Source organism: Aulonocara sp. 'chitande type north' Nkhata Bay, linkage group LG23 (assembly GCF_057382095.1).
Source record: "Aulonocara sp. 'chitande type north' Nkhata Bay isolate Kocher_YH1m ecotype deep benthic linkage group LG23, A_spYH_male_GT1.1, whole genome shotgun sequence".
Lineage (NCBI taxonomy): Eukaryota > Metazoa > Chordata > Actinopteri > Cichliformes > Cichlidae > Aulonocara > Aulonocara sp. 'chitande type north' Nkhata Bay.
In genome coordinates, this window is record NC_141365.1 from 40,008,756 (window position 1) to 40,033,937 (window position 25,182).

The following is a 25,182-nucleotide window of genomic DNA, read 5'->3' on the forward strand; positions in this document are numbered from 1 at the left end:
AAAGTCTTTGCATTGGGTTTTGTAAATGTCAGAAAAGGCAATGGAGTAAGGAACCTGACAAACTGACAACATCTAAGGAAAGCACACAGATAAATATATACAGAGATGTCACAATCATACAATAATGAAACTGAAAGAACAAAGTCAGAAAGTAAAAACCACAGCAAGCCAAACAAAGAAAATAAATACATGTCAAAATAAAGCAGCAAGAGGCCAGTTCTAGATCAGAAAATGAAGTCAATGAAAAGTGCAATTCCTTATGCGGCCACTTGAGGCCGCCTCTAAAATTAGTCAGTCCTCACAAACGCCCATGTTAAAATGCTCAACAAAGAAACTGTTTTGGTTCTATAGCAATTAAGAAGTTAAGTAGCTTTTCTTTCCAAGCTCCTTAGAATACCATGACCCTGATGACTGAGAACTTACACGCTTATAGCAAATTAATACATTTTTTAACAGCTAACTATAAGCTAGCTATAAACAGGCTAAATGTTCATTGAATCAACATTTGTGAACTATGTTAAGCCTCAAAGTTGAGCTTTACTAGGAGGGTGGTCACACCTAATTTAAGTCAATGAATTAAACCTCTCATACATCTTTATGACTTTTCTCCCTTTTGAAGCATTTTAAACTCAGTTAAGTGCCAAACAGTAGCTTACTAACCTAGCATTAGCATTAGCCAATGACATCCCGGCTAGCTTCAGAAATCCAATTCAATTCAACTATATTAATATTGAAGTGTCAAATCATAACAACAGTTATCTCAAGGTGCTTTATATTGTAAGGTAAAGACCCAACATGGGGTTGAACAAAATGCTAAAATCCAAATTTGAAAACCAGTGGAGAAAGTCATGGTGGCTGTATCTATTTAAAAGCTAGGTTTTGTTTTCCTGACATTCACAAAGGGATGACATGGAAGCCACAGGCAGAAGGTTAGAGTACAATTGAAACCCAGAGAAACTGCAAAGATCACAACAGCCTCTCTAACTGCAGCCACAGTAGCTTCAGTCACAATAGAGAAGTCCATTATCTTTTGATTTTCTGGTGACAACAGTCTTATTTAACCGTCTAAAAGTTTATCAGACACACAGCAGCTTAAACGCAACAGGATTTTGCAGCCTGATTCTCACAGCAGCAATTTGTTCTTTCAGTAGATGACCAAGTGGGAAAAATAAACTTAGGCCACGTTTATTTTTTAATGCAATGCATTTTAGTCAGTTAGCCTTTCAGCCCAAGTGCAAATTGTTGCCGCAGTTTGATGATATTAGCACAACATGCATTTTTTTAATTTCTAAGGCAATAGAGTCTTGTGATTTCTGATGTCCATTTCTATTCCTCATGAATGCAAACCACATGTGAGAAAGCGTGTGAGCTAAAGGGTAATATATTCAGCCGCACATTCGCCATAAAGCGAATCAAAACACATCGCCCGGCGTGCCAGACAAAAACATAAACTCTGAGGCCCCATTACCAATAGTACACAGGGAAAAAAACAGGAAAAAAATCAGGCCTGGTAGATGAGTCTTGGCTTGAGAATGCATCAAACTGAGACAAGGAGCAAGTTTTAATTTGATTCCCCTGTAATGAGTCTCTGAAGTACCAGCCCGGCAATGAATTCAGGGAGAATGAGATTACTTCAGAGAGGCTGAGGGACTGCACGCGGTGGAAACAGAGTCAGCAAGAGACAGAGTTATGTGCGGTAAAGGTAAAAAAAGGAGGGATTCTGTAGCCCGCTGCTCTCCTCGTACCCTCCTGGCTCTGCTAAACTGTGATGGTTGCTACATCAGACGTTTCAATGAAAGCCATTACCTCTGGCTATGTCAGGCTTCCGGCCATGGATCTTTGCCGTAATGGATGGCCCAGAGGCATTTGTGTTGGGGGGAGAAAAAAGCAAAAAACAAAAAAGAAAGGGTGGCGGGAGGGGAAAAAAAGGCGCGCCTTGAACTTAATGCCAAACAGCAATTGTCTCGTTTAATTGCGCCACCTGAGTGAATGCTGGGAGAGAGAAACAGATTTTCAATTTGCTCTTCACTAGAAGGGGATCAGGTTCAATAAGACACAGCACTCTGCCTCTGGAGCTCTCAGGAGACCCCCCTCACCCCACCCCCGATACTTCCCAGCACGCCGCGGTCTATTAGATCTCTTCACCGCCACCTCTTGGCATTCAATCGCATCTGCATCTAACAAGGCACGTACGTAAAATAGGGGGTAAGGCATTAAACGGGCTGGAAATGAAGAAAAACAGTCAGAAGGTGGTTAACCGAGATCTCATCACTATGGTAACTGCTGCACTGACAGGGCGATATAGCTGCACTTTTCATCAATAAAGCGCTTAAGCCAGTGTCTCCAATGCACAGATAAATATTTATATATCTATTTTATGTTTCCCCCGGCGTAGCTGCACACGCTGCCAAGAACTTGTATGTGTTTCTCGGCGGCCACTCGAAGCACTAATTGAACGCCTGGCTCCCTCTTCTGCCAGATGCAAAATTGTAAGCTTTACGCAACAATAGGAGGGACCGTCGGCTATTTGTCAGCGGCGCAATTTAGTTAAAGACCACTCGCTTGTCACATTGTGTGGGTGTCAGTGGAATCAATAATAGGCTTCATGATGACAACAGCCGAGCGGGCTTGACAAAGAGGTGGGAGCTCATCAACACTCTGCCATAAATACCAATGTCAGCGTTGTCAGCGTGCCGCAGAATTATGAGTCTCCGTCTGCGTTCGGCGCGGTTTGGCGTTGCTGAATATCAGGGGTTTTTCCACAGGGGGCTGTAATGCATCCTGTTTGAAGTAGTGTGTCTAACAGAGGTCAGCATTAAGTAGCTCATCTGTGATGACAAAGTCAAGTAGAAATGAGAGAGCTTTGTAATAAATACTCTATGTATGAGGAGTTTGTGTTAAGAAATGGCAGTTTGTAATGCTTAAACAGTTACTATTGTTTCCTTCTTCTCAAAGAGGGAAATTGCGAGAAACTAAGAACAAACAGAACAGTCGGTAAGAGGATTTCCCCTTTGGCCTTCAAGGTGTCAATACTGATCCTCTGATTCAAAAGGAGCCCGTTAGGATGTTCGGGCATCTGTTTAGGATGCTTTGTGGGTCAGAAGGTGAGTTGGCTGCACCCCTCTCCCCTTCTCCACTCTGACGGAAGGCACTAAATATGAGGAAAGGGGGTGAAATGAGGATTTAAGGATGCACAAACCCATAAAATGGCTGGCTGGGTTAGAGGTGGAGGCCATGGCAGGGGAGGAGGAGGTCTGGCCAGCTTCTGCTAAGACTGTAGCTCCTGTGAGCTGAAGTGGAAGAATGGATGGATTCATTTATTATTGCAATGTTAGATCTCCAACTATGAGACTTTTTTCATTACGTTTTTCTTTTCAAATAGAAAAATTTCCTGTGATTTTCAAATGACCCATAGTTCCCATTGTGGCAGTAAAGTTACGTACAGCTGTTGGTTGTAATTTGTTGATTTGACTTAAAACTTCAGATTTTTCTTTATTCAATAAACAGAAAAAAAATACATCTGACAGAGAGAGAGAGTTAATGCCAGCAGATGGCCAACAGTTAATTATCAAATGTAAGAGTTTCTCTGATTAGAGGCTTTTTTTTTTGTGTCCACCGTTGTACATACATACATATATTGTACTGACTCACCTTATTATCTGAATGAGAGCAGACTCTGTACACTCTTAAGAAAAGGGAAGATTTCATAGGACCTATTATTCAGTACCTTGTAGAAGAGGCTTCATCATCAATTACTTGAGGTAATCATTTTCTGAATGACTGTATCAGTCTCTTATGCACAGCTCTCTTAAGGTCTCCCCACAGCATTTTAATTAAGTTGAGGTCTGGACTTCAGCTGGCCCATTGCAATGCCTTGATTTTTTTCTTTTATTCTATTTCCAGCCGTTCTGTTGTACATTTGCTCATCGGCCAAAACTTAGTGATACAAAAAGAACAAACTTTAGCTGTCAGATAGATGTCCACACATTTGACTCTAGAATACTTTGGTATTCAGAGGAGTTCAGGGTCGACTGCAAGGTGCCCAGGTCCTGTGACTGCAAAACAAGCCCAAATCATCACCCCACCACCACCGTGCTTCACAGTTAGTGTGAGATGTTTGTGCTGCATTTGGTTTTTATCAAACATTGTGCTGTGCATCATGGCCAAACATCTCTACTTTGGTCTCTTAAGTCCAAAGGAGATCAGATTGTTCAGATGCTGTTGTGAACTTTAACATACAAAATGCTAACCGAGACCATCAGAGTCTGAGATGTAGCTCTTGGGGTTTTTTTGCAGTGTGTTAGGGTTACATGGTCTCGTCACTGTGGAACGTCCACTCCTGGGAAGATTGTGACATTGTGTTAACACACACCCACACACTCCAAACCAGCAAACTACCAAAACTTTTATAGAGGCGCTCACAAGTGTTGACGCTTCTATTCATCAACTGCATTTGATTAGCAGGACTCCATAGAGTCTATTGAAACTCTATTTTTTATGTGACTACATGATAAAATGTGTGAGTATGATCAAGACCCAGAATATGGCAATGCATGCAAGCCAAACACCAAGGGCAAAGGCATATTTTTGAGAAAAATTGAATTGCAGTATTTCAGTGAATACTGAATTATGAAAAACAAAGCATTACTTAAAAACAAAGAGTCATCTTCTCATTAGCAGTCCAGGCCATGTGTCTCCTCAAGCACAGAGTTAAGTGTGTGTGTGTTACGTTCCAATCTACTCTCCATTAAATGTAATGGAGCCAAAAGATATCCCAGAGATTACGCCTCCAACTCTCTTGGCACTCTCCATGGCGAGTTCAAGAGTTCACTGTGAGCCCCCGTGCCCGTACGCACCCCCCCGACTCCACGCACACAGAGAGCACACGTGCCGAAGTTAGTCAGCATGTGGGACAAGGAAGCAAAGACTCGGATGCGTTTTTTTGTTTGTTTGTTTGATGATATATATTTTAAAAATATGTTGCACACCTCAGATGAACAGCACTAGCCTCCTATAAGCGAGCTATCGAAACGCAAGCGAACAGGGGATCAGTGCACCTCCTAGATTCACCCCGTGCTTTCGTCCTTCCCCTGCTTTCTCTTTCTCACAACAGATGCATGAATCATCTCCACTAAAATAGCCCTTGATCTGCCTACACAGCTTTCATTTAAAAGCTACTAGAGAAAAACAAGCAGATTTATGTCTCTGTGAAGCAGAACATAAACCTCAGAGTTAGTTATACTGAGTGATTATGAGGTTACATTTCAATTATTTTTACATGTCCCTGACGCTGTGAAATGAATTGCATGTTATAAAAAAACAAAAAAAACAAGTTGGATTAATTACGAGGCGTCACCTAAGAGTTGTGCGCGCCAGCCCAAATATCGAGATTACCCGCTGGGATGCAAGTGAATCTTGTTGACAGTCTCTCAGTCCAGAGAGAAGCAGGAGTGTGGGATGGAGAGGATATTAAAGGATAAAAAAATGTGATGCTCTGCTGAGAATTGATCCCAAACTGCCTCCTCTTGAACCCTCTCGTTCTCTGCTCCTGTCTTCTCCAACACACTAAACATCATCGCCACATGGCTGCTACGCTGCAGGTGGCCACTATAAAGCAGAGGGAGCCGAGTCATAATTAAGACAGGAACTCGCAGTTCCAAAAACTCTGAGCCGCAGCGTGAACGCAGCCTTTGAGGTAAACTCATTAGAGATGCAAGCAGAGTGTCCCAGTTATGGTGCTTTCCTCCTATTGTGGTGCGGATGTGATGCTTTTTAGTGAATAAAAAAGCATATAGAATCTGATGATTTTATTTTCATAAGCCCAAAAATATGGCGTGCACTGGAGCTGATCTTTATCAGAGTAAACACCAAAGGTCACAAAAGTTCACCAGTCAAAACTTGTTGGGGGTCAGATGGTTTCTATTTTATACCCAGAGGATTTAAGAGAGGTGGAGTTGGGATAATATGAAGCGCACATAGGTGCTCAGACACCGGTACCTTGTGAATAGTTCAAAGGAACCCCGACTATTATGACAAGTTACTCTAAATATGTTACAAATGATCTCCACTACATAAAAACATGCTTGAGGAGTTTTCCGTTATTCATTAATTCATTTTTGGAGCCGTGGGAGCGGCCATGTTTTTGTGCACACAATGTATTCTGGGACGATGACGTGTATTGGTTGTCGGCAGTATAGGCGCTTTTGTTCAGCTAACCCGTTTTGTTTTCTATAGTGTAGCAGCCGTATTAATTAACTTGCCTATTAGTGACCTGGTTATGACTTGGTAGACCAGCACTATACCGGTCATGGAGGCTAACAAGGGCTGCCCAAAGAACATCTGGATTAAGACATATGGCTTAAAAGTTTTGGTGCACTGTGCTGCATGGAGAATCTGTAAAAATAACGATATTGTAATTTCACTGTATAATAAAAATTAGAATTCTATTAATGTTTTTATCATGCGGTTATGCAATACCATGGATAGCTGCTGCCATAAAATTGAGCTCTTTACAACAAAAGCTCTCAGTAGCCGCATAGACACCAGTAGTTTTCCCCCACTCTCGCGTCCTCGTGTGACCGATTGTTTTCATCTTCATGTAAACTAAGTACTGGAAAGGTTGAACAGAAGCCATTTCCAGTGCGTCGCTAACTGTGAACTCAATGCGATGCAACCGTATGACGTCACTACCCAGAGTGCATTGAGAAGAAAATAACAATGGCGGCCTACTGGTAAATCGCTTTTATATAAAATGTGCTTAAAAGGAAAACATTTGGCATATTTTAACACCACATATATATTATTGAAAGCACAGTGCATATTTTAGCGCAAACATGTCTAAAAAGCCGGGGTTCCTTTTAAATAAACCAAATATCCCAAACCCAACTTTAAAGTTGGCATCATTTATTTCTGCTCTAAAGTTGGTCATTTTAATACGCGAGTCTATGAGGAGTGGTGCATTTTTGCACCCTCAAGTGGTCATTAGAGGAACTGCATTCTCTGATGTTTTCTCTTACGTTTTCGTCCCCAAAGGCTGTGGATAAAATGAGAAGGACTTTACTCCGACCTGCACAAAAACATTTAATTTCTACATTTGAACTGTGAAATTGTCTATTATAGATATAAATCTATTATAAAATGTTGGGAAGGAGACAGAGCGTGGTCTGTCTTGCACAAAACTCGGGTCGCTGAAGTTCTTCCGTACCAAACAGGCTTTCATTTCCACGTGTAGCACAGTGGGAGTGGAAGCAAAAAAGATTATTGTCAAACCATTGCCACAAAGTTGCAAATATCAGTGTATCTCGGCTATGATTAAGTTCACCAGCTCAAACCGGCTCATGTGTTTTTGCTAACTGCAAAGTACATAAAAAGCTATTATGTTTTCATACTTAATGGTTAAAAACCTGTTGACCTCTTTTGATCAGGTTCAGAGTAAAAAAGTGGCTGACATGTCCTTCATTCTCCTGACTCACCGTACAGTACTGCTCCTGTTTAAGAAGATTAAGCGTTAAGTCTTTCCTCTTCTCAGTCCTTTCAAATCCGTCATCAATCAGAGCTTTCATGTAGGTGATGGATCCGTGCCATGTGCCGGCCTAGCAGGCCGCGTCGGGCATTTAGCTCAGGCTGGAGTCTAATTTGTTTTGCCTGCAGTGGGCAAAGTAGCTATCAAGGCAACATTATTCGTCAGTGGGGACGGAGCAGTAATGAAAAGCACTCAGATGGGCAGAGGTGCCCAGAGGTCAGTGTAATGGAGGCGTCCTGTCTCGGTGAAGTCTCTCAGTGAATGAATAGCTCCCCTGCATACCAGTGTGAAAATAGATTTTGAGCATCTGGGGGTATAACCGCATAATTTTGCTGACCACAGTAGGAAACATTATGTTGAAATCATAAAATGTATACACATTTAATTGAAGCAAAGTGGTTTTGGGAGCTTTTTATTGCAAGTATTCATTGTGCTGAGACCAAGGCTTCATTTTTCTGTCTCTGCTTCTGCTTGATTGCAGGTTTTATTAAACTAAATGAAAGGTTCTAGTTTAAAGGATCTGAAGGCAACGAATGCATCACTGATTAGCCAGGTGTAACACGAGCCGGCACGTTTCACCCATGTCAGTGTCTGCCCCCCCCCCCAAACCCCCTGCTCTACCTGCAGATAACAAGGACTACGACGCCTACTTGTCCTACACCAAAGTGGACCCGGACCAGTGGAGCCAGGAGACCCGAGAGGAGGAGCGCTTTGCCCTGGAGATCCTCCCCGACGTGCTGGAGAAGCATTATGGGTATAAACTCTTCATTCCAGACAGGGACTTGATCCCCACAGGAAGTAAGCTCTCTCTCTCACGGCGATGTCACGTTGTGTCGAATGTTTTCTTGTCGCTTGGTGTTGCTCGTGTTGCTGTTGTCGCTGCAGTGGTGATGCCTTGTTTGTTGTTATTTTCTGTTATGCGTTTGTGTTGTGGCATAACAAAGACTAGCGAGGCCGTCATTGCTTCATATGATCTTTATAAACTTAGCTTTTATAACCAAAGGCGGAGCAAAAGTTGATGAGTATGCTAAAAGTGTTGTAGCTTAGAGTTTGTTTAGTGTTATTTATTCATTTAATTTCAGTTTTAGTCTTTAGTTTCCTTTAAAGGCAACATTTATAAGAGAGAATATATGGCTAAGTATTAAATCATGGGACATAGCTAGCCCAACCTCACGTAAGCAAGAAACGAATTATGCTAGTACCAGTTCAGTTCTGAACAACCTCTTTAAGTATTATACTCCTAAAAGAAACCACTTCCTCGTGTAACGTCTAAGCACTACATGTAGTCAATAAAAGGGCACCAAAGATGGGGATATGAAATGGATTGCTAATGGAATAGATGGATAAAATAGTGAATCAAGATTGTGACATATGAAAATTAAGGGATAAAAGGTTGACTATTTAACTGCTTCTACCTGAAGGGAAACTCAACCAAACCCACTTTAAAAACCTGCTGGATCAAAATTTTATTACAAGAATTCTAAAATAATACTATTTTTTTTATTATTTATAAGGGGACCATGAATTAAGTTATCTTCAAAATATTTCGCTCATAGTCAGAAAATTGTGTTCCAGTATTAAAAGCTGTATCTAAGGCAGCGACCACTTGCACTATTTATAAAAAATAAAAAAGGCATTTAATTGTATCCATTAATCCTGTGTGCAGTAACTTTGGGTTGCATATATGATACAATATGAAAGGATGTGCAATATTTGATACGATGCGATGTGATTATTTTAGGGGGTGATCTTGGAAAGGCACCTTAGAACGAGGGTTCGACTTACGAGGATTTTTAAGCACAATTCCGTGAACCTTTTAAAGTTTGCCAGCAATGTTACAAGTGCCTCTGAAAAAACGACTGCAGTTTAGCTTGGCTAGCCTGAGGGGTCCACCCCTGTTAAACATTTTCATAACATTTTAATGAATCAAATACAAAAACTGATCAGTGAAAAACTGGTTGTACAGTTGTTGATTATTTAAACAGAAAAACGAATTCTTATTTATCTCAACTTTTATTTATTTATCGTAAACTTAACCTTTATTCCACATTTCAATCCAAAACAAGCTGTGTCTTCTGATAGGCTGCCCCTCGACTGGCTTCCGCAGTCAGTGCTTGTAAGCTCTGCCTTGTTATACAGACCTGTCTGTTACAACGGAACAAAGCAAGACCAAACCTTTGAAATCATGTGTTTAACGTTGTCTGAAGCCCGAGTTTTTGGCTCACATAAATTGTTTTGAGACACTTTGAGGCATAATTATTTGAAACTTTAGCCACTTTTAATGTGAGTATCCAACCAGTTGTCAACAGGATATATGAAAGTACATGTACTTTACTTCAATTTTATTCCACTTCATATTTCTACTTTATGTATATTCTTGATTTAATAAGTAGATTAAGGTACAGTATATAAATTATAACTTCAAGTAGGCAACATAAAACATTGAAATGCTAGGCAAGGGCTGTACATACTGGTTAATTATTTATCTGCTTTAGCATTTAAAGTGCATGATCTGCACCATTTTAAGCCTGTGGGAGGCATAATAACCTATATCACATATGCAACATAATTATCAGGAGGAGTCAACCCTGTTATTACGGTCCATGTTTCTAATCCAGCTCAATACAAAGTGTGCCTCTGCATGCTGCTATGTAACGATGTCAGCCGTACAATCAAAAATCTCTTTATGCATGGATATTAATGCATGTTTTACCACAGTATATTTCTAATGGAGCCTCTCACCGTGCCCTGTGCTTATCTTTGATTAACTGATCGCAAAGATGAGCTCGGTATCATGATGTTATTAGCATCCGTTTGAATACTTGCAACTGCCTGTCTTTCCTGCACATAGCACCATTACTAATTATGCTCCTCCTCAGTGGAATTGTGCAAAGGTTGTAAACCAAATCCCTTGCTGTGATTACATGCTCCATACAGGGGGACTGTTGTAATATGGGAAAAATGGCATAAAAATGCAAGGATGGAGAGAAATCTGAAGTACATCTGCCACAGTTGCAGCTCGGTGGCACAGCTTGCTGGTTTATCATGTCTATGTATAAACATTTAGCTCCCATTGGGAATGTATTAGCATCTCAACAGCTGATATAATAAAGTGTAATCCACAGCTATAGATAAACACAGTTTGGCCATTTGGGACGTCAGCGTGTGTCAACAATCTTTCTCCTGAGCTGCTGATTGTAACATGTAATGCCACAGTATGCTGGGTGAACGTATTATACCACTGTTATACGTTTCTGACATACTCATCTAGTGCACACTGAGTATTTTTTTTAACATATACCAGAAGTAACAAGTCTTGGCTGAACTATGTCCAAGTCCTTTGCTTTTTTATGCTACGTGTCCCATATTAAACTGGAATAAACTGATCAGCGTGCTTATCGTTTCACAATCGCTACCAGCGCATCAGTGGAGAAACACAGTTTATGCCAGAGCCATGTCCCCGCATTCACACAATTGTTTTTAATGTAAACAAATGTTCTTTTAATCGACCTTTGAATGTAAATATCTATGTTTAGGTTTCACCAATGATCATTTCCAGGATGACACAAGACTACTTAGAGGTACTTCTTCCCCAGATCTTTAACGCTCGTGCCGACACACTCCGACAAAGACTTTCTGATCAGATCAGTAATGTAGAAAGTGATTGTGGCTGCACTTTGTATTAAAAGGCTTTGACATGATTGTTCTGACTGAAAAAAATGTTTGTTTTTAGATAAATCTTTGATCTTTGAGAGCATTTAAAAGTTATGTAGTAGCCATTGAGTGCAGCTTATACAGTCTTTGGTAACACTTTACAATAAAGGACATAAACATGAGGAATCAGTAGCCTGACATCTTGTTAATCATTAATTAGTATTTTTCAAAGTTTTTATAATCACTATGGTCCAGAATTTCACTATAGATAATAAGCATTGAGCTGAGAAATACTACATGTTAGCGCGTCATCTGTTGAGCTGACCAATTTATTAACAGGCCGATATTATTGGTTGATATTGGCTATCTTTCAGTCTATCAGTATCTGTGTTTATAGTGACTGGCAACAATTATAAAATGAAAGAAGATGTTAGAAACACCCTACATCCTTCTCAGGAGTGCTGACATTGCATAGTTTGTCCACCGCTCTGTAAATTTCCTGTAACTAATGTGTGTTTGTAACACCACAAACACAGCAGCCAACTAATCAGAGCCAAGTTGGGTATGAATGAGAAAATAAATAATCTGTTTATGTTATATGTGTCTCAGAGAGAAAAAAAAATCTTCCAATAGCAGCGTTTCAAATTTCTAAGTCATCAAATATCGGTAACGGCACCGTTCATATCCTTATTATTCCCTCTTACTTATTGTTTCATTTTTAAGTTCTGGATCAGTACTTATTCTGGAACAGCTGATAAACGTATTAGTAACTGTGTAAGTTACTGTGTCCATTAGTATAAAGCGTTACCAATGCATAAGAATAAACACAGCTCATTTCCTCTGCATGTTTCTTTATTGTGTTTTTTTAAATTAGATGGACTGGACTGAGGTTGTCAGTCACAAAATGTTTTCAAAAATTGTATTCAAGCTCAAAATATCCGACTGCAGTAAAAAGAAGTGAAATTGAGGTGTAATTTTCTACAGAAATTGTGTATTTTGGTTAGGGGGCAGTGGGAGGGGCATCTGCTGCAAAACACTCAAAGTAGGAAGACATTTATTTCCCACATAGCTAATCTTATTGATCTGGGCTATTTGCACTTTAGACTTTTTTTTAACATTATTATTGTTTTCTTTCAGAGACAAACAATCGAGAGCAGAGCCACTGTGATTTCCTGCCCCGTGTAATTTAGGTTTTATGCAGATGTGAATCAATTATTGCTCATGCAACAGTTTGATTGTAAAGCTTGTAAAATCTCTGAAAGGGGGGATTTAATCTATAAAGCTATAAAGTTTTATCACGCCGCAACCCTCGAGAGGGCAGATTTACTTTCACTTTAATCAATTCAAAACATTAAAATGAATCTTCTACTCATTAGCTAATGATACTGTATCCATTTATTTATCCCTTCATGTTTGTTTTAGTCACGATAAGATGGAAAAACTTAGTTTAACCTAAACTGAATAAACCCAAAGTGAAGACTTTAAGCTTCAGGGACACATTGTGGCAAATTAGCCCATGAGGACCAATTACCAAACAGTAAAGAGACCAACTTGTTGTGTCGATGAAAAGAGCGACTTCAAATCTAAGTTTACTCTAATCAGATCGCTCTCATCGCAAAGCCTCGGGCAGAGCGACTTGAAAGAAGCAGCTCATTCTCATGTCTGCTGGTCTCTTAAAGACCAGCAGACATGCCGAGATACTCTCTCTCCCACACACACACACACACACAAGGGTCATGGGCTTTGATTGGGAGGTAAAGCCCAGTTAATCCCGTCTAACTTCCAGTGAGGAGACACTTGGTCTTTGTCTCGGCCAAGAAAGGCTAAAAGGAAGCATTAGCTGCACACACATAGAGGACAGGTCTGTGGAAACACTTCTTCCCATTCATCACAACACAAGCAGCTGATTAAACACAATACTGTATTTACTGTATATGATAGATATGAGTCGAAGCTGACAGTGGTGTCTCGCTAAGCTCTGAATCTAAAGCCTCTTGTTACTACAAGTACATCTTCTTATTAAATGCGGCATAGACTATAGCTGTTTATTTAAGTGAGGATCTATAATCACAAATCTATTTTATCTTCACTTTATGCCTCAGTATCCTGACGCCAGATGGTGGAATAATTTAGCAGCGATACATTTTAGAATCTGTCAGATGTGTGATGTTTGTTTCACGTCCTCAGCTTTCGGTCTTTTTTGTTTTTCCCCCCTAAACGTCACACTTTTTCGTCTGGTAATTGGACTTGTTTGTTTGAAATTTTGATAAAAAGGAAGCTGTTGGGTAAGAAGCCGCTATGAGGCCAAGAGAGTTCTTCAAATAGCCTGTGTAATGTGTTTCAGCATATTTTCATCACATATTAGCTCTCTGTAGTTTCATGTACAATTACAGTTTGTTTTGATTGAACAAATGAGCACAATTAAAAATAGAAATGGATTTAATGTTTGGACTGTGTGTAAAAGATGGATGTAGCCACTGCTGGATAGCAAAAGCTGCAGTTGACCGCTTTGGGTGTCGCTGTGTTGTTATTTCAATCAAATCAAATCAATTAAATAAGAGCAGTGCCTGAGACCATAAAAATATGTTTATTTTATTATTGTATTGTGTCGACTTCGAAACAATCAGGCTTCTGCCCCCTGCAGGCTGTTTGAATTGACGAGTTTAATACATTTTTGCATTGATCTCGTTAAACAAAGGTCTACATAAATACACTGTTCAAAAAAATTAAAGGAATACTTTTTAAACAAAGTTTAGCGTCGAGTCAGCTAACCATAGTTGTTCCTGGTTGTTTCTTTGCTTTGGTGTTAATGAAATTAACAAGTGCACTAGAGGAGCAACAATGAGACAACCCCCAAAACAGGAAGGGTTTTACAGGTGGAGGTCACTGACATTTTTTGCTCTCCTAACTTTCTCTGACTGTTTTTTTTCACTAGCTTTGCATTTGGTTAGGGTCATTGTCACTGGTGGTAGTATGAGGCAATAGCTGGACCCCACAGAGGTTACACAGGTAGTCCAACTCCTTTACCTCCCAATCAAAGGAGATGGAAAGTTACTCTAGGAGAGCTGAACAGGACCATAGAAGGCCATTAACCCATCAACAGGATCGGTATCGTCTCTTTTGTGCAAGGGAGAACAGGATGAGCACTGCCAGAGCCACTGGTGTGAATGTGTCTGGCCAAACAATCAGAAACAGACTTCAGGAGGGCAGTCTGAGAGCCTGACATCTTCTAGTGGGCCGTGTGCTCACTGCCCACCATCATACCTGACTGGTATTTGCCACAGAATAGCAGAATTGGCAGGTCCATCATTGGCAATTTGTGCTTTTCACAGATGTCAGCAGGTTCACCCTGAGAAGATGTGAGAGACGTGAAAGGGTCTACAGAAGCCTTTGAGAATGTTATGCTGCCTGTAACATCATCCAGATAGACTGTTTTGGTAGTGGGTCAGTACTGCGTCATGCACTGACCTCTACAGGTGAGGTAACGGCACTCTGATTGCCATTAGTCAACGGGATGAAATCTTTGGATCCATTGTCAGACCCTACACTGGTAGAGTGACTGTAGCTCAGGTGGTAGAGCAGGTTTGAGCACTCAGAGTAGAAAAGCGCGAAATAAGAACCAGTTCATTTACTGTTTACAGTGGGCCCTGGGTTCCTCCCAGTGCATGACAATGCCCGGACACATGTGGCAAGAGTAATAAGGCAGTTCCTGGAGTATGAAGGAATTGATTCCATTGACTGGTCTCCATGCTCACATCCAATAGCCGAAACCTCTGGCACATTATGGCTACGTTCACTCTGCAGGTCTTAATGCTCAATTCCGATTTTTTGATCAAATCCGATTCTTTTGTCTGCTTGTTCACACTACAAATAAAATGCGACAGCAAACGCGCTCTAGTGTGAACCCTCAAAGCGGCCCGCATGCGCAAAACAAGACGTCACACACAACAATATTGTTTGACTGATGGTCCTTAATATAAAGACTTCGGACTTTACGTTTCCCAATTTTTACTTTAAGTTATTTTGTTATTCACATAATAATGTAAATAACCTAATAATTATCCTTATTGCTGTTTTAGAGAGGAGCGGTGCTTCAAAGGATGATTGCAGACTTCTGTCAGAATCTGCAGATTATACAGTACAAATAAAATGTTCACGTTTCTCCAACGTTGTCTTCCCAACAGTTTCACTGACATCTACACTGGATGGCCAGGAAGCGTTCGCGATGTCTTATCGGGCGCTTCTCCGGAGCTGATAATTGGCGTCTGTCTTGTGTCGGTGACGTAAAAGACGGATTTAATGCGACCTGACCGTTCAAACAGCAGTTGCTTTCTGAAACATCGGATATGTATCAGATTCAGTACCAGATCGGATTTGAAAATATCGGATTTGTGCCGTTCACACTGTCATACCATGATCGGATATGGATCGCATAGGGTCAAAAAAGTTGGATTTGATGCACTTTCGCCTGCAGTGTGAACGTAGCCTATGTTTTGGTCCATCCCACGCTACTAGTTTGTACCTCAGACTGTCCAGGAGTTTAGTGATGCCCTGGTCCAGATCTGAGAGGAGATCCCCAGGACACTGTTTGGTCTCATTAGGGTGCATGCCCCAGTGTTGTCAGCCATGCATTCAAGCACATGGGTGTCATAAAAACTACTGAGTACAATTTTGTGTACTAGACTTAGGGATAATTTTTTCCCTTTCATTTTCAAGCTGTCTTTGAATTCTGCCCTCTGTAGGTTGACTGAGATCTAATTTGATTTCAAAATGTTCCTTAAACTGAACAGTGTATGAATGTATATAATCTGTAGGCAAGGAATGAGATTTTTAGTGTCAGAGGTATCCTCATTTCCAGTTGTCCACATGCAGGCCGCGTTCTATTGACCAATCATGTTTTAGCAAAGATTTGAGGTCTGTGTGGAAAATAGAACAGTTTTGTTGAGATGGAATCTAGAAATGAAAGGCTAGAATTTGAAAATAACTCAGGTCTTTAAATCATTTATATTTACTTGCATTTATAAATTATGCCTGTTGCATAAAGTAGAAGAATGAGCCATTATCTGCTACACTGTAAGCACCAAAAACCAAAAGCTCTAGACTAGCTGATGAGTTTGCAGATGACTTGTGCACAGGCTTCAGTTTTTAGAGCAGGAGGTTACATTCATCTTTTATATACAGTCTCTGGCTAACAGAAACAAATAATGTCTATATAGGATCGTGCTGATTCATCAAAAGATATACTTTTCTGTCTCTCTGTCTGTGAATCCAGCCTACATCGAGGACGTAGCGCGCTGCGTGGACCAGAGCAAGCGGCTCATCATCGTCATGACCCCCAGCTATGTGGTGCGGAGGGGGTGGAGCATCTTTGAGCTGGAGACGCGGCTGCGCAACATGCTGGTGACCGGCGAGATCAAAGTAATCCTGATCGAGTGTGCCGAGCTGCGCGGCATCATGAACTACCAGGAAGTGGAGGCCCTCAAACACACCATCAAGATGCTCACGGTCATCAAGTGGCGCGGACCGTCCAGCAACAAGCTCACCTCCAAGTTCTGGAAGCAGCTGCTGTATGAAATGCCCTTCAAGCGCATGGAGCCCCTGAGCATCTCCCACGAGCAGGTGCTGGACGTCAGCGAGCAGGGCCCCTTCGGGGAGCTCCAGACCGTCTCGGCCATCTCCATGGCGGCGGCCACCTCCACCGCCATGGCGACGGCGCACCCGGACTTACGCTCGACCTTTCACAACTCTTGCCACACCCAGATGAGGCAGAAACACTATTACCGTAGCTACGACTACGACCTGCCACAAGGCGGCACGCTCCCGCCGCTGTCCTCGCTAGGCAACCAGCACACCTACTGCAACATCCCCATGACGCTCATCAACGGACAGCGGCCGCAGTCCAAGTCACCCCGGCAGCAGAGCCTGGAGGAGGCCCACGGCAACAACGCCATGCTGCCGCTGCTTCCCAGAGAGACCAGTATATCTAGCGTTATATGGTGACAGCGCCGGGCGGGGTAGACTGTGGATCTTTATGATGTCTGTCACAGGGAGGACTAACCACTGGCACTCAGACCCTGAAAGGAGCCAGGTGAACCTAAATGGCACTAAGCTACTTGCTGCTGTTGAATTTTGCACCAGGAAACAACCGAAGGAGGGGAGGGGCTTCAAACTGCTGGAGAAGGTGGTGGCAATGTTTTCTTTTTTGTTTGTTTGTTTGTTTGTTTTTTGTCCAATTCGAGCTTTTATTGAAACTGAACATCAACAAAAAAAGAAGAAGAAGAAGCAAGGAGAACTTTTTTTGTATGCCTGTATAAACACTCACGTAACACAAGCCAACACCTATGATCATTTACCCCGAGAGTCGAGGAATACAGGGTCCTGTACATACGTTTTTCTAATTCTTTGTAGCAACAGTGTTTTGGGACTTGTTTCTTCTTTCTTTGGGACTCATTTTTATTATTTTATGTTTTTATTCTTTTCTTTCAGTTTGTACAAAAAGTGAAGCAGTGAAGGCCTGTGAGACGTGTCGGTTAAACCGTTGTTACCTTTATTTTTTTCATTTGTTTTTCTGGTGTAGTTTCTAAAGTTTTTTTTTGGGGGGGGGGCGGTTAATTCTTTTTATTTTTAATGGGGTTGGGAATACAAGTCACAGCCTTCGGGAGACGAGTAAGATTTGGATTTGAGTTTCAGGGTTGAGAATCTGGCCTCAACCAGAATATGCAAAACTTGGAGTCCAGAAAACACATGGGGAGGGTGGGGGGTAGTGGGTTTCCCCTAATTCATCGAATGCTTTCGGAGGAGTCGTACCTGTGCAGGTGGGTGGGTGGTTGTGGGGAGGGGGAGGGGGGGGGGGGTTGAGGAATATGGTGCTAGGCTTCACATCTCTGTTTCTCTCACAATATTTACTTTTAAAACAGCCTTGCTATTTACCTTAACAAAAAGATTATATCACTGCGAAGTAATTATGTGTATTATTTTATGAAAAAAGAAAAGTCTATTTTTGTAACTGAGGGATATTTGCTTAGAGAAGTTATGACATTTCTGACAGAAGGAGTTGGGGAAATATCTAGTAAAAGAAAAAAAATAAGAAAAACGTTTACGTGGAACTGCATAGCTCACGAAAATCAATAGGTCGTTCACTAAATGTCTTACCCTTATATTAAAAAACAGAAGACGTTTGTGTTTTCGTCGTTACAAAGGGGGGGAGAGGGGAGTTTCGGCATTTCAAACGCACCGCTCACAGCAGCGCGGCAGACTTGTTACATCTGTCGATCTCATCTCGGCGCTTCACAGTGGAAGTAGCTATCGATGATGTCAGCGCGGACGGAGGAGGCAAGCCATGACATCCACGGTCACCTGAAGCATTAAGTCCACCTGCTTTCCTCTGTAGGACCAAACAAGGCTGTCCAGGGCTAATCTCACTTATTCATTTGCTCTCAGATGACAGCTGTTATTCGTTTGCCGTCCACCATGTCAGTGGAAGTGAGTTGAGGCGCGCTCTCTGATAAATAAAAACAGGCCTTGCACATCTCACTCAGAGGGCAGCGGCGGTAAGCCTTTCATTTCAAAATGAGTCGGAAGATACCGTGCAGAAACGTGCTAACTTATGAGATGTGTAGTTCTTAGTATGAAAGTAACATTTAGAGGATTATATTTTTTGAGCTAATGACCAATAACCACCTGAAAACCAATAGCCTTTTAGAATCAATCCCTTCCAGACGATATAATTAATGCTTAACAGTGACAAGAATTTATTTTAAAAAATGCTAATTCAGTCTCAGTTTATATATAACTACAGTAGAGATGCTACATTAGATCAAAGCAAGCTAAAGCCTACCATTCTCAGTCACGAAACTGGTACAGTGTCATGCAGTTCAGATCTGTTCTCGCATAGTAAGATTTGAAATGTCGGTATTTTGATGTTGCGAACCTTTGCAAGTCAAGCCAGCGATGGATCTGAAACTGAGGAACGTGAACGCTCACACTGCCAGAGGTTTCTTCCTGTTAAAAGGGAGTTTTTCCTTCCCACCGTCACCGAGTGTGTGCTCACGAGAGGCGACAGGAAGCTTTCCATTTTCCGGGGGGTTTCTCCCAAATTTGGGTCTGCACCTCGCAGTAAAAAGCGCCTTGAGATGACTGTTGTTGTAATTTGGCACTTTTTCACCCACATTCCATTTAATCATCTTGACACAGCGATCGAGACCATAAAGGTTTCCTGAGAGTGCAGCTCATGCGACAGGTACGGTCATTTTTTCCTGAGTTCTTTTCACAGCCAGAGGAGTCGTCTCCACCTGGCCATTAGCAGGAATGCTTTTCTGCACTGGCACTTACGTTTGAGACGCAAAGGCTTTGTCCATCTTCTATATGCAGCCTGTGACTCAGACCCATGAAGGCAGCCTGTGCACTTACTCCTCCTGCAGCTGTGCCATAATATTTGATCTCTTTAAAAAAAAAACACACGCACACACACAAACTAACCTCATACTAAAATACCTGCAGCATCTCATAGATGTTTAACTTAGTGCCATAAAATATGCAATGTTATGAATCTTTAAACAATAAATTACATTTGTGTTCTGCCCCCCCACCCCCGCCATCTATTTTCAAAAACTATATTTCAGATGATTCCTGGATTTTTTCTGTAAGCTGAGAATTTTGCATTTTGACTCTTTTTTTTTTTTTTTTTTTTCAGTCACCCTACAAATCATTGAGAGCCAGGCCTGCTTTTATCCACTCCACCTGTCCCTCCTGCCAAAAGTAACACGGATTAGAGTGTATTGTGCTCTTTGATGTGGCATTGTGTAAATATGATCAAGACAATAACACGATTAAGATGAAGACAATCTAGCCATATTCATGAAAACCGGTGGTCATTATTCACAACGCCTCTCAAAGTAGAAATGCTACGCGTCCAATCCAAGAGAGAGTTCGACTGGAGTCCGATGCTCAGCGCTCCAGCTTTTGGGAAGCCGTGGGAATGCAAACTTTTTCTTAGCGGGGGGGGGTGATACGCACTATTGTTTCACAACGACGAATTGGGAGCTTTTCTGGTGGCTGGCGTGGTTTTGACGAGTGACACGGTGACAAACGGTGATGAATAACAACGACAATATATAGCACAGAATTATTCCAGGCACTTTCACGACTCGTGAGACGACGTCTTTCCTGTTTTCTGATTTATTTTCTATTATGTATCTGCAATGTTCATTAAAAGAGATACTGTTATTATTAATAAAACCACATTTATGGTAATGTTACTTCTCAGTTGTTGTGTATGCTGTGTGTGCAGAGTGGGTTTTGTTTGCTGAAAGAAGAAAGAAAGAGAAAAATGCCACCCAGCTCACTTTGTTTATGGAGCGCCGGCATAGTTTGCTGACGGCGCCCGGATCCCTTTTCTTGGCAGAGAGCCGATAACGGCCCCGACCGCCATAACTCTCGCGTCTGCCGTAAAACCTTGAAACAACAATCAATAAGTCTCCTTATTCCACTCAGAGACTGAATCAGAACCGGCCTCATTTTAGAATAAGACTAAATCAAGTCACTGCATTGAGGAACACTTTAATCCCCCCTCCACAGCCTGATTGTTGTTTGACCTTAATGCACTTTTGGCAGCAGACACGCAGAGCAGGAAATGGATTTGCTGCTCAAGTACTAGACACATTTATCAAGCACCTTTTGAACACGTCTCGGGATTTTTGTTTCGACTCAAAGTGCGATTTTTGCAGCGAGAATAATATATGTCACTGTGTCAGGCTGTTTGTAGGAACGATTCAAAGGTGCAGCTTCATTTATGTAAGTGGATCTTTTTTTCCAGTGGGAATTAGTCCACTGGAAACTACAAGCAAGTTTGCTCAGTGAAACTGTCACATTTAATGTCTCTAAGAAAACTGGATGCTTTGTCTTTCGGCATGCTTCGAGGCAGGCAGACACTATTTTATTCTTCTTCTCCCACTCTCCTCTGCCTCAGAGCGTTGTGCCCGTAGTGCAGCCATTTACTTGTTTGCTGTGATCAAAGCAACAGCGGAGGAGAGAAGGAGAAAAACCCAAAAGCACATGGGGCGGGGGGAGAATCACGAAGATTCTGCCAGACAGCGTTACTCAGCCCCGGCTACTCGTCTTCAATGAAAAGAAGCTGGTTCGGGTTGAGCAGTTGTAAGCCAAATGAAATAGAAAGACTTATGTTATAGTGAAGTTGAGCTGTTATTTATTAGGAATATCTCCAGCTTCTGTCGGAGTAGGAAGCTAGCACCTCTGGAGCACTCTAAAGCTGTTATAGCACAAGTGGAGCATTTACTCCTCAGAGCATTATGTGAAGGAGGCGCAAATGTCAGGCTCATTCAGACAGGATATTTAACCAACCAGCTCTTTGGTGCAATTTACATTTCTTGTTAGGAAAACAGTGATTTGTTGAAATATCTGAAAATGTATATGGAAATACAGTGTATAAAAATAACTGTAGAGATTTAATGAGCCTGAAAGTCAATATTTGGTATGATGACATTTATTCTCCAGCACAGTCACACTTGTCATGTCTTTAAGGAGTCTTCAGGAATAGTTCTCCAGACTTCCTGAAGGACATTCAAAGCTCTGCCTTTTCTTCTGTTCTCTGTCAACATGATCCCACACTGCTTCAGTAATGTTGAGGTCCGAGCTCTGCAGAGGCCAATCCATGACTGATAATGTAACACTAGGTGCTTTTCTACTCAGGTACCGTTTGCAATAATGCTGAAAAATGAAGCTGTTGAGGTGCTGTCCAGGTGGAATTGCATTGTGGGTCTCCAACACCACTGGCTGAAATGCAGCCACAAACCATGGCACAGCCTCCACCGTGTGTTACAGAGGGCTGCAGATACTCTATCCTGACCTGAACCACATTAGGGTTCATCACTCCACCAGACCTAATAAATTCACTCAATTTCTGGAATAATCTGGGATACCTCAGCCTTTTCTCCCTGTTTGCCTTCATTAAGAATGGATTTTTGACCCTTGCACTGAGAATATTTTTGATGAGACTTCAATGAACAGCAGATGAATCAGAATTAAATCTCTCGGGTCCTGTGCTTTATTTCTTAAGGACTTGACTTTCAGATACTGTCCATCTGCCACTTCTTTTTTTGTCAAGCTCCCTCGTATTTTTTAAGGACACGTTGCACACCCTGCTGAGATGTGAAAGGTTTTCAGTTAATAGCTCTTTGGGATTCATCTTAATAGTGCAAAAATACCATTTTATGTTTGTCAGACTGTTTTATCCTTGATATTTTTCATAAATTCAACTAAAGAAATTAGAACAAATAACGTGTTTTTGACAAGCTGCTAGAAGCAAAGTGTTCTTTGCTAAATTATCTGTTAAGTATAGACAACACTGGTTCATCCCTCGACTTAGGTGTTGTTGTTGTGTTTGAATGATTGATCAGTGAACCAAAACTTAAAACAAATCCCTCGAAAATGATGCAGTGAAACAAGTGAAAAAGCAGCCAATGTACAAAGCAAGCCTGGCAAAATATAAAGAATTAAGTGGTTGTTCAAATCTTTTGCACAGGACTGGAACCAGACTGTCTGCTGTTATGTTCAACATGCGAGAGAGAGAATGACAGACACTGGGGACCTAGAGGGTTGGGTTATGTCTCGTCCAATCGACTTCAGTGATTAAAGCAGATGCCCGAAATTGAACCACAGATGTTTTCAGATGGTGCTGCTGCACCTTGTGCTGTTTCGTGACACCACTCACCGTCTCCCGTGTCTCTAAAACGTAGGCGTCTTAGCTCTGCTGCTAAATCCCACCACAGTTCTGTGTGGAGGCGGAAACCTTTGTCTGACTTTAACCTAAAGCACAACATCACTTAACATTTAAAAAAAAACTGAAATGACATCAGTGTGCGCCTAAATCATCGAAACACATCAATCTCCAGCCTTAAACACAACCAATTTCAGGATTGATGGTTGAATCGAATCTTTTTCTCTGACAGATCGGCTGTGTGAACTTCTTTTTTTCCCAGAATGGAAAAGAAAAGCTGGAGAAGATGGAGAAGAAGAAGGTGAGAGTAGCTGGACTGGATGAGTCAGTGCCTTTTTTCCCCCCCGTGTGGAGCCAGCTGCATCCTGCATCCTGCGTCATGCACTCACACACACAGACTCACACACACAGACTCACACAGACACACGCACACGGAGCTGGTGCCAAACTAGAGAAATAATACGTTCCCCGTGGCCTTCACGTCTATAGCATTGAACCACACTCTAATCATCTGTGCATATGTGAACACCGAAAGGCGCCAGATGTTTTTATCCGAGCTGACATGTTGCCATATGGTGTGTGTCTGTGGGGAAAAAAGGGGGTGGGGGGGCCTCACACCCCCAAACACAAGCACAAATAAAATCATTTTCACTTCGTTACAGTGTCACAGCAATAACAGGATCCCTGAACAAAACATGGTCGGGATAGAGAGCAGATCATGTACATACTGTTCATGCACAGATGTTTTGTTTCCTCCTCTCCACACACACACACCCTGGTGAAGAGTATTACTCACTCTGGCAGGTATACCAACCCCCCCTCGTGTCCCACAGGGCCTTGTTACTCCGAGCTTGGTGCTCTGTGCCCTGTGTGACATACCTTCCACTTGAAGAACCGGGCCAATTGTGTGTTTGAGAGAGAGAGACGGAGCTGAAAGCATTGGGAGAGTACATACAGGCAGCTGTTAACCCAGTTTTGGAGTCATACTGAACTCACCATGGTTCAGGATGGCACATGTGAGTGACTGTGTGTGTGTGTGTGTGTGTGTGTGTGTGTGTGTGTGTAGGATGCCAGTCATGGATCACTGATGGCTTCAGTTCACTGCTGCTTCCTGCAACAGTGGCTCTTTCTTTAATTATTTATTACTTTTGCAGCAGTGTGGATGTCTGCGCTGCGAGGTGAGTGCTGGGTATCGATCAGCTCTGGATGCGGCTGGCTTATCAAAGGAAGCTGTTGTTTTCATGTCTTAAAGGAAGGCAGCAGAAATAGTATGTGAAACCATGCCCACTTATAAGAATCATAAATATATATACATATATATATAAATACAAATGTTGCACTGATTTTGAGCCAATTTCTATCCATCTGTTTCACAATTAGCAGCTGCAGGCAGCAAAGCGGCCACCTTAGGACATTCAAAGTGAAACGCTGCCATCTGCTGGTGGTTTGTCGCTCTGCACCCTTAGCAGAGACCCATCCTCGCAAGGCATGCCGGGAGCAAAGGAACCAATTTGAGCCATTATGAGGGAAAAGTGGAGTGATGGGTTAGATCATTGAGTCATGATAAAAATCGCACACATCTTCAGTAAATTGCTCCAGCTGAAATCTTTTCGCCGTTTGGAAGCTATAATTGTGGTGAATGGAGGGCTGCACATTTCCCTGTGAGGCAGCGCGCTGCTGTTAGATAAACTACTGCGGTTACATGCGAGGGGGGGGAAAAAAACGCCCTTTTAATTTGTCCCAAACGAGAAATGATTTTTATTATGGGGATGATCCGCATAACAGACCCGGCACCGGGTCAATTCATCACGAAGGATGGGCTGCGTCAGCTTTATTTGTGCTGCATCAAATTACCTGAATTAAAGCATGAATTAAGACAGATGATACTTTGTGAGCAAAGCTAAAATCAGATAATGTGACAGCATGGAAGTAGACCATACATATATTTAAATAAATAAAAAATTAAAATAATTACGTTTTTTTTTTGGGGGGGGGGGGGGGGGGGGTCATTGGATTTAAGAAAATATAATCTAAACAGGGAAGCACCTGAAAATGAACCAAATATTTTAGAAAAAAAAAATACCAAACTAAAAATAAATAAATATGAAATAAATAAAACTACAAAAAACAACGTATAACTTTTTTATTATTATTTTTAATTTAAATCACGGTAGAAAGAAGCTAACAATCATTATGCTAATTATGCGCATTAAGCTCCGTTAAGCGTGTTAAAGACGAACTTACGTGATCAGGAGAAGAGCGTCAGGGTTGC

The 25,182-nt window shown here is 41.7% G+C and overlaps 1 protein-coding gene across 3 annotated transcripts in view; it reads left to right on the top strand.

Annotated features, from left to right (window-relative positions):
• The window catches only part of LOC147302397 (interleukin-1 receptor accessory protein-like 1-B), a 346,491-nt gene extending 328,566 nt beyond the window's left edge, over positions 1-17,925 (top strand). For 2 of the 3 annotated variants that reach the window (XM_086282654.1, XM_086282652.1), the window contains 3 exons: positions 8,150-8,320; positions 11,059-11,103; positions 16,449-17,925. In XM_086282654.1, the coding sequence (XP_086138780.1) occupies positions 8,150-8,320; positions 11,059-11,103; positions 16,449-17,176 (944 nt within the window). In that variant the 3' untranslated portion in view covers positions 17,177-17,925. The remainder of the gene's footprint in view (positions 1-8,149; positions 8,321-11,058; positions 11,104-16,448) is intronic. The other variant, XM_086282653.1, reaches the window with a different exon arrangement.
• Positions 17,926-25,182: the final 7,257 nt, after the last annotated feature.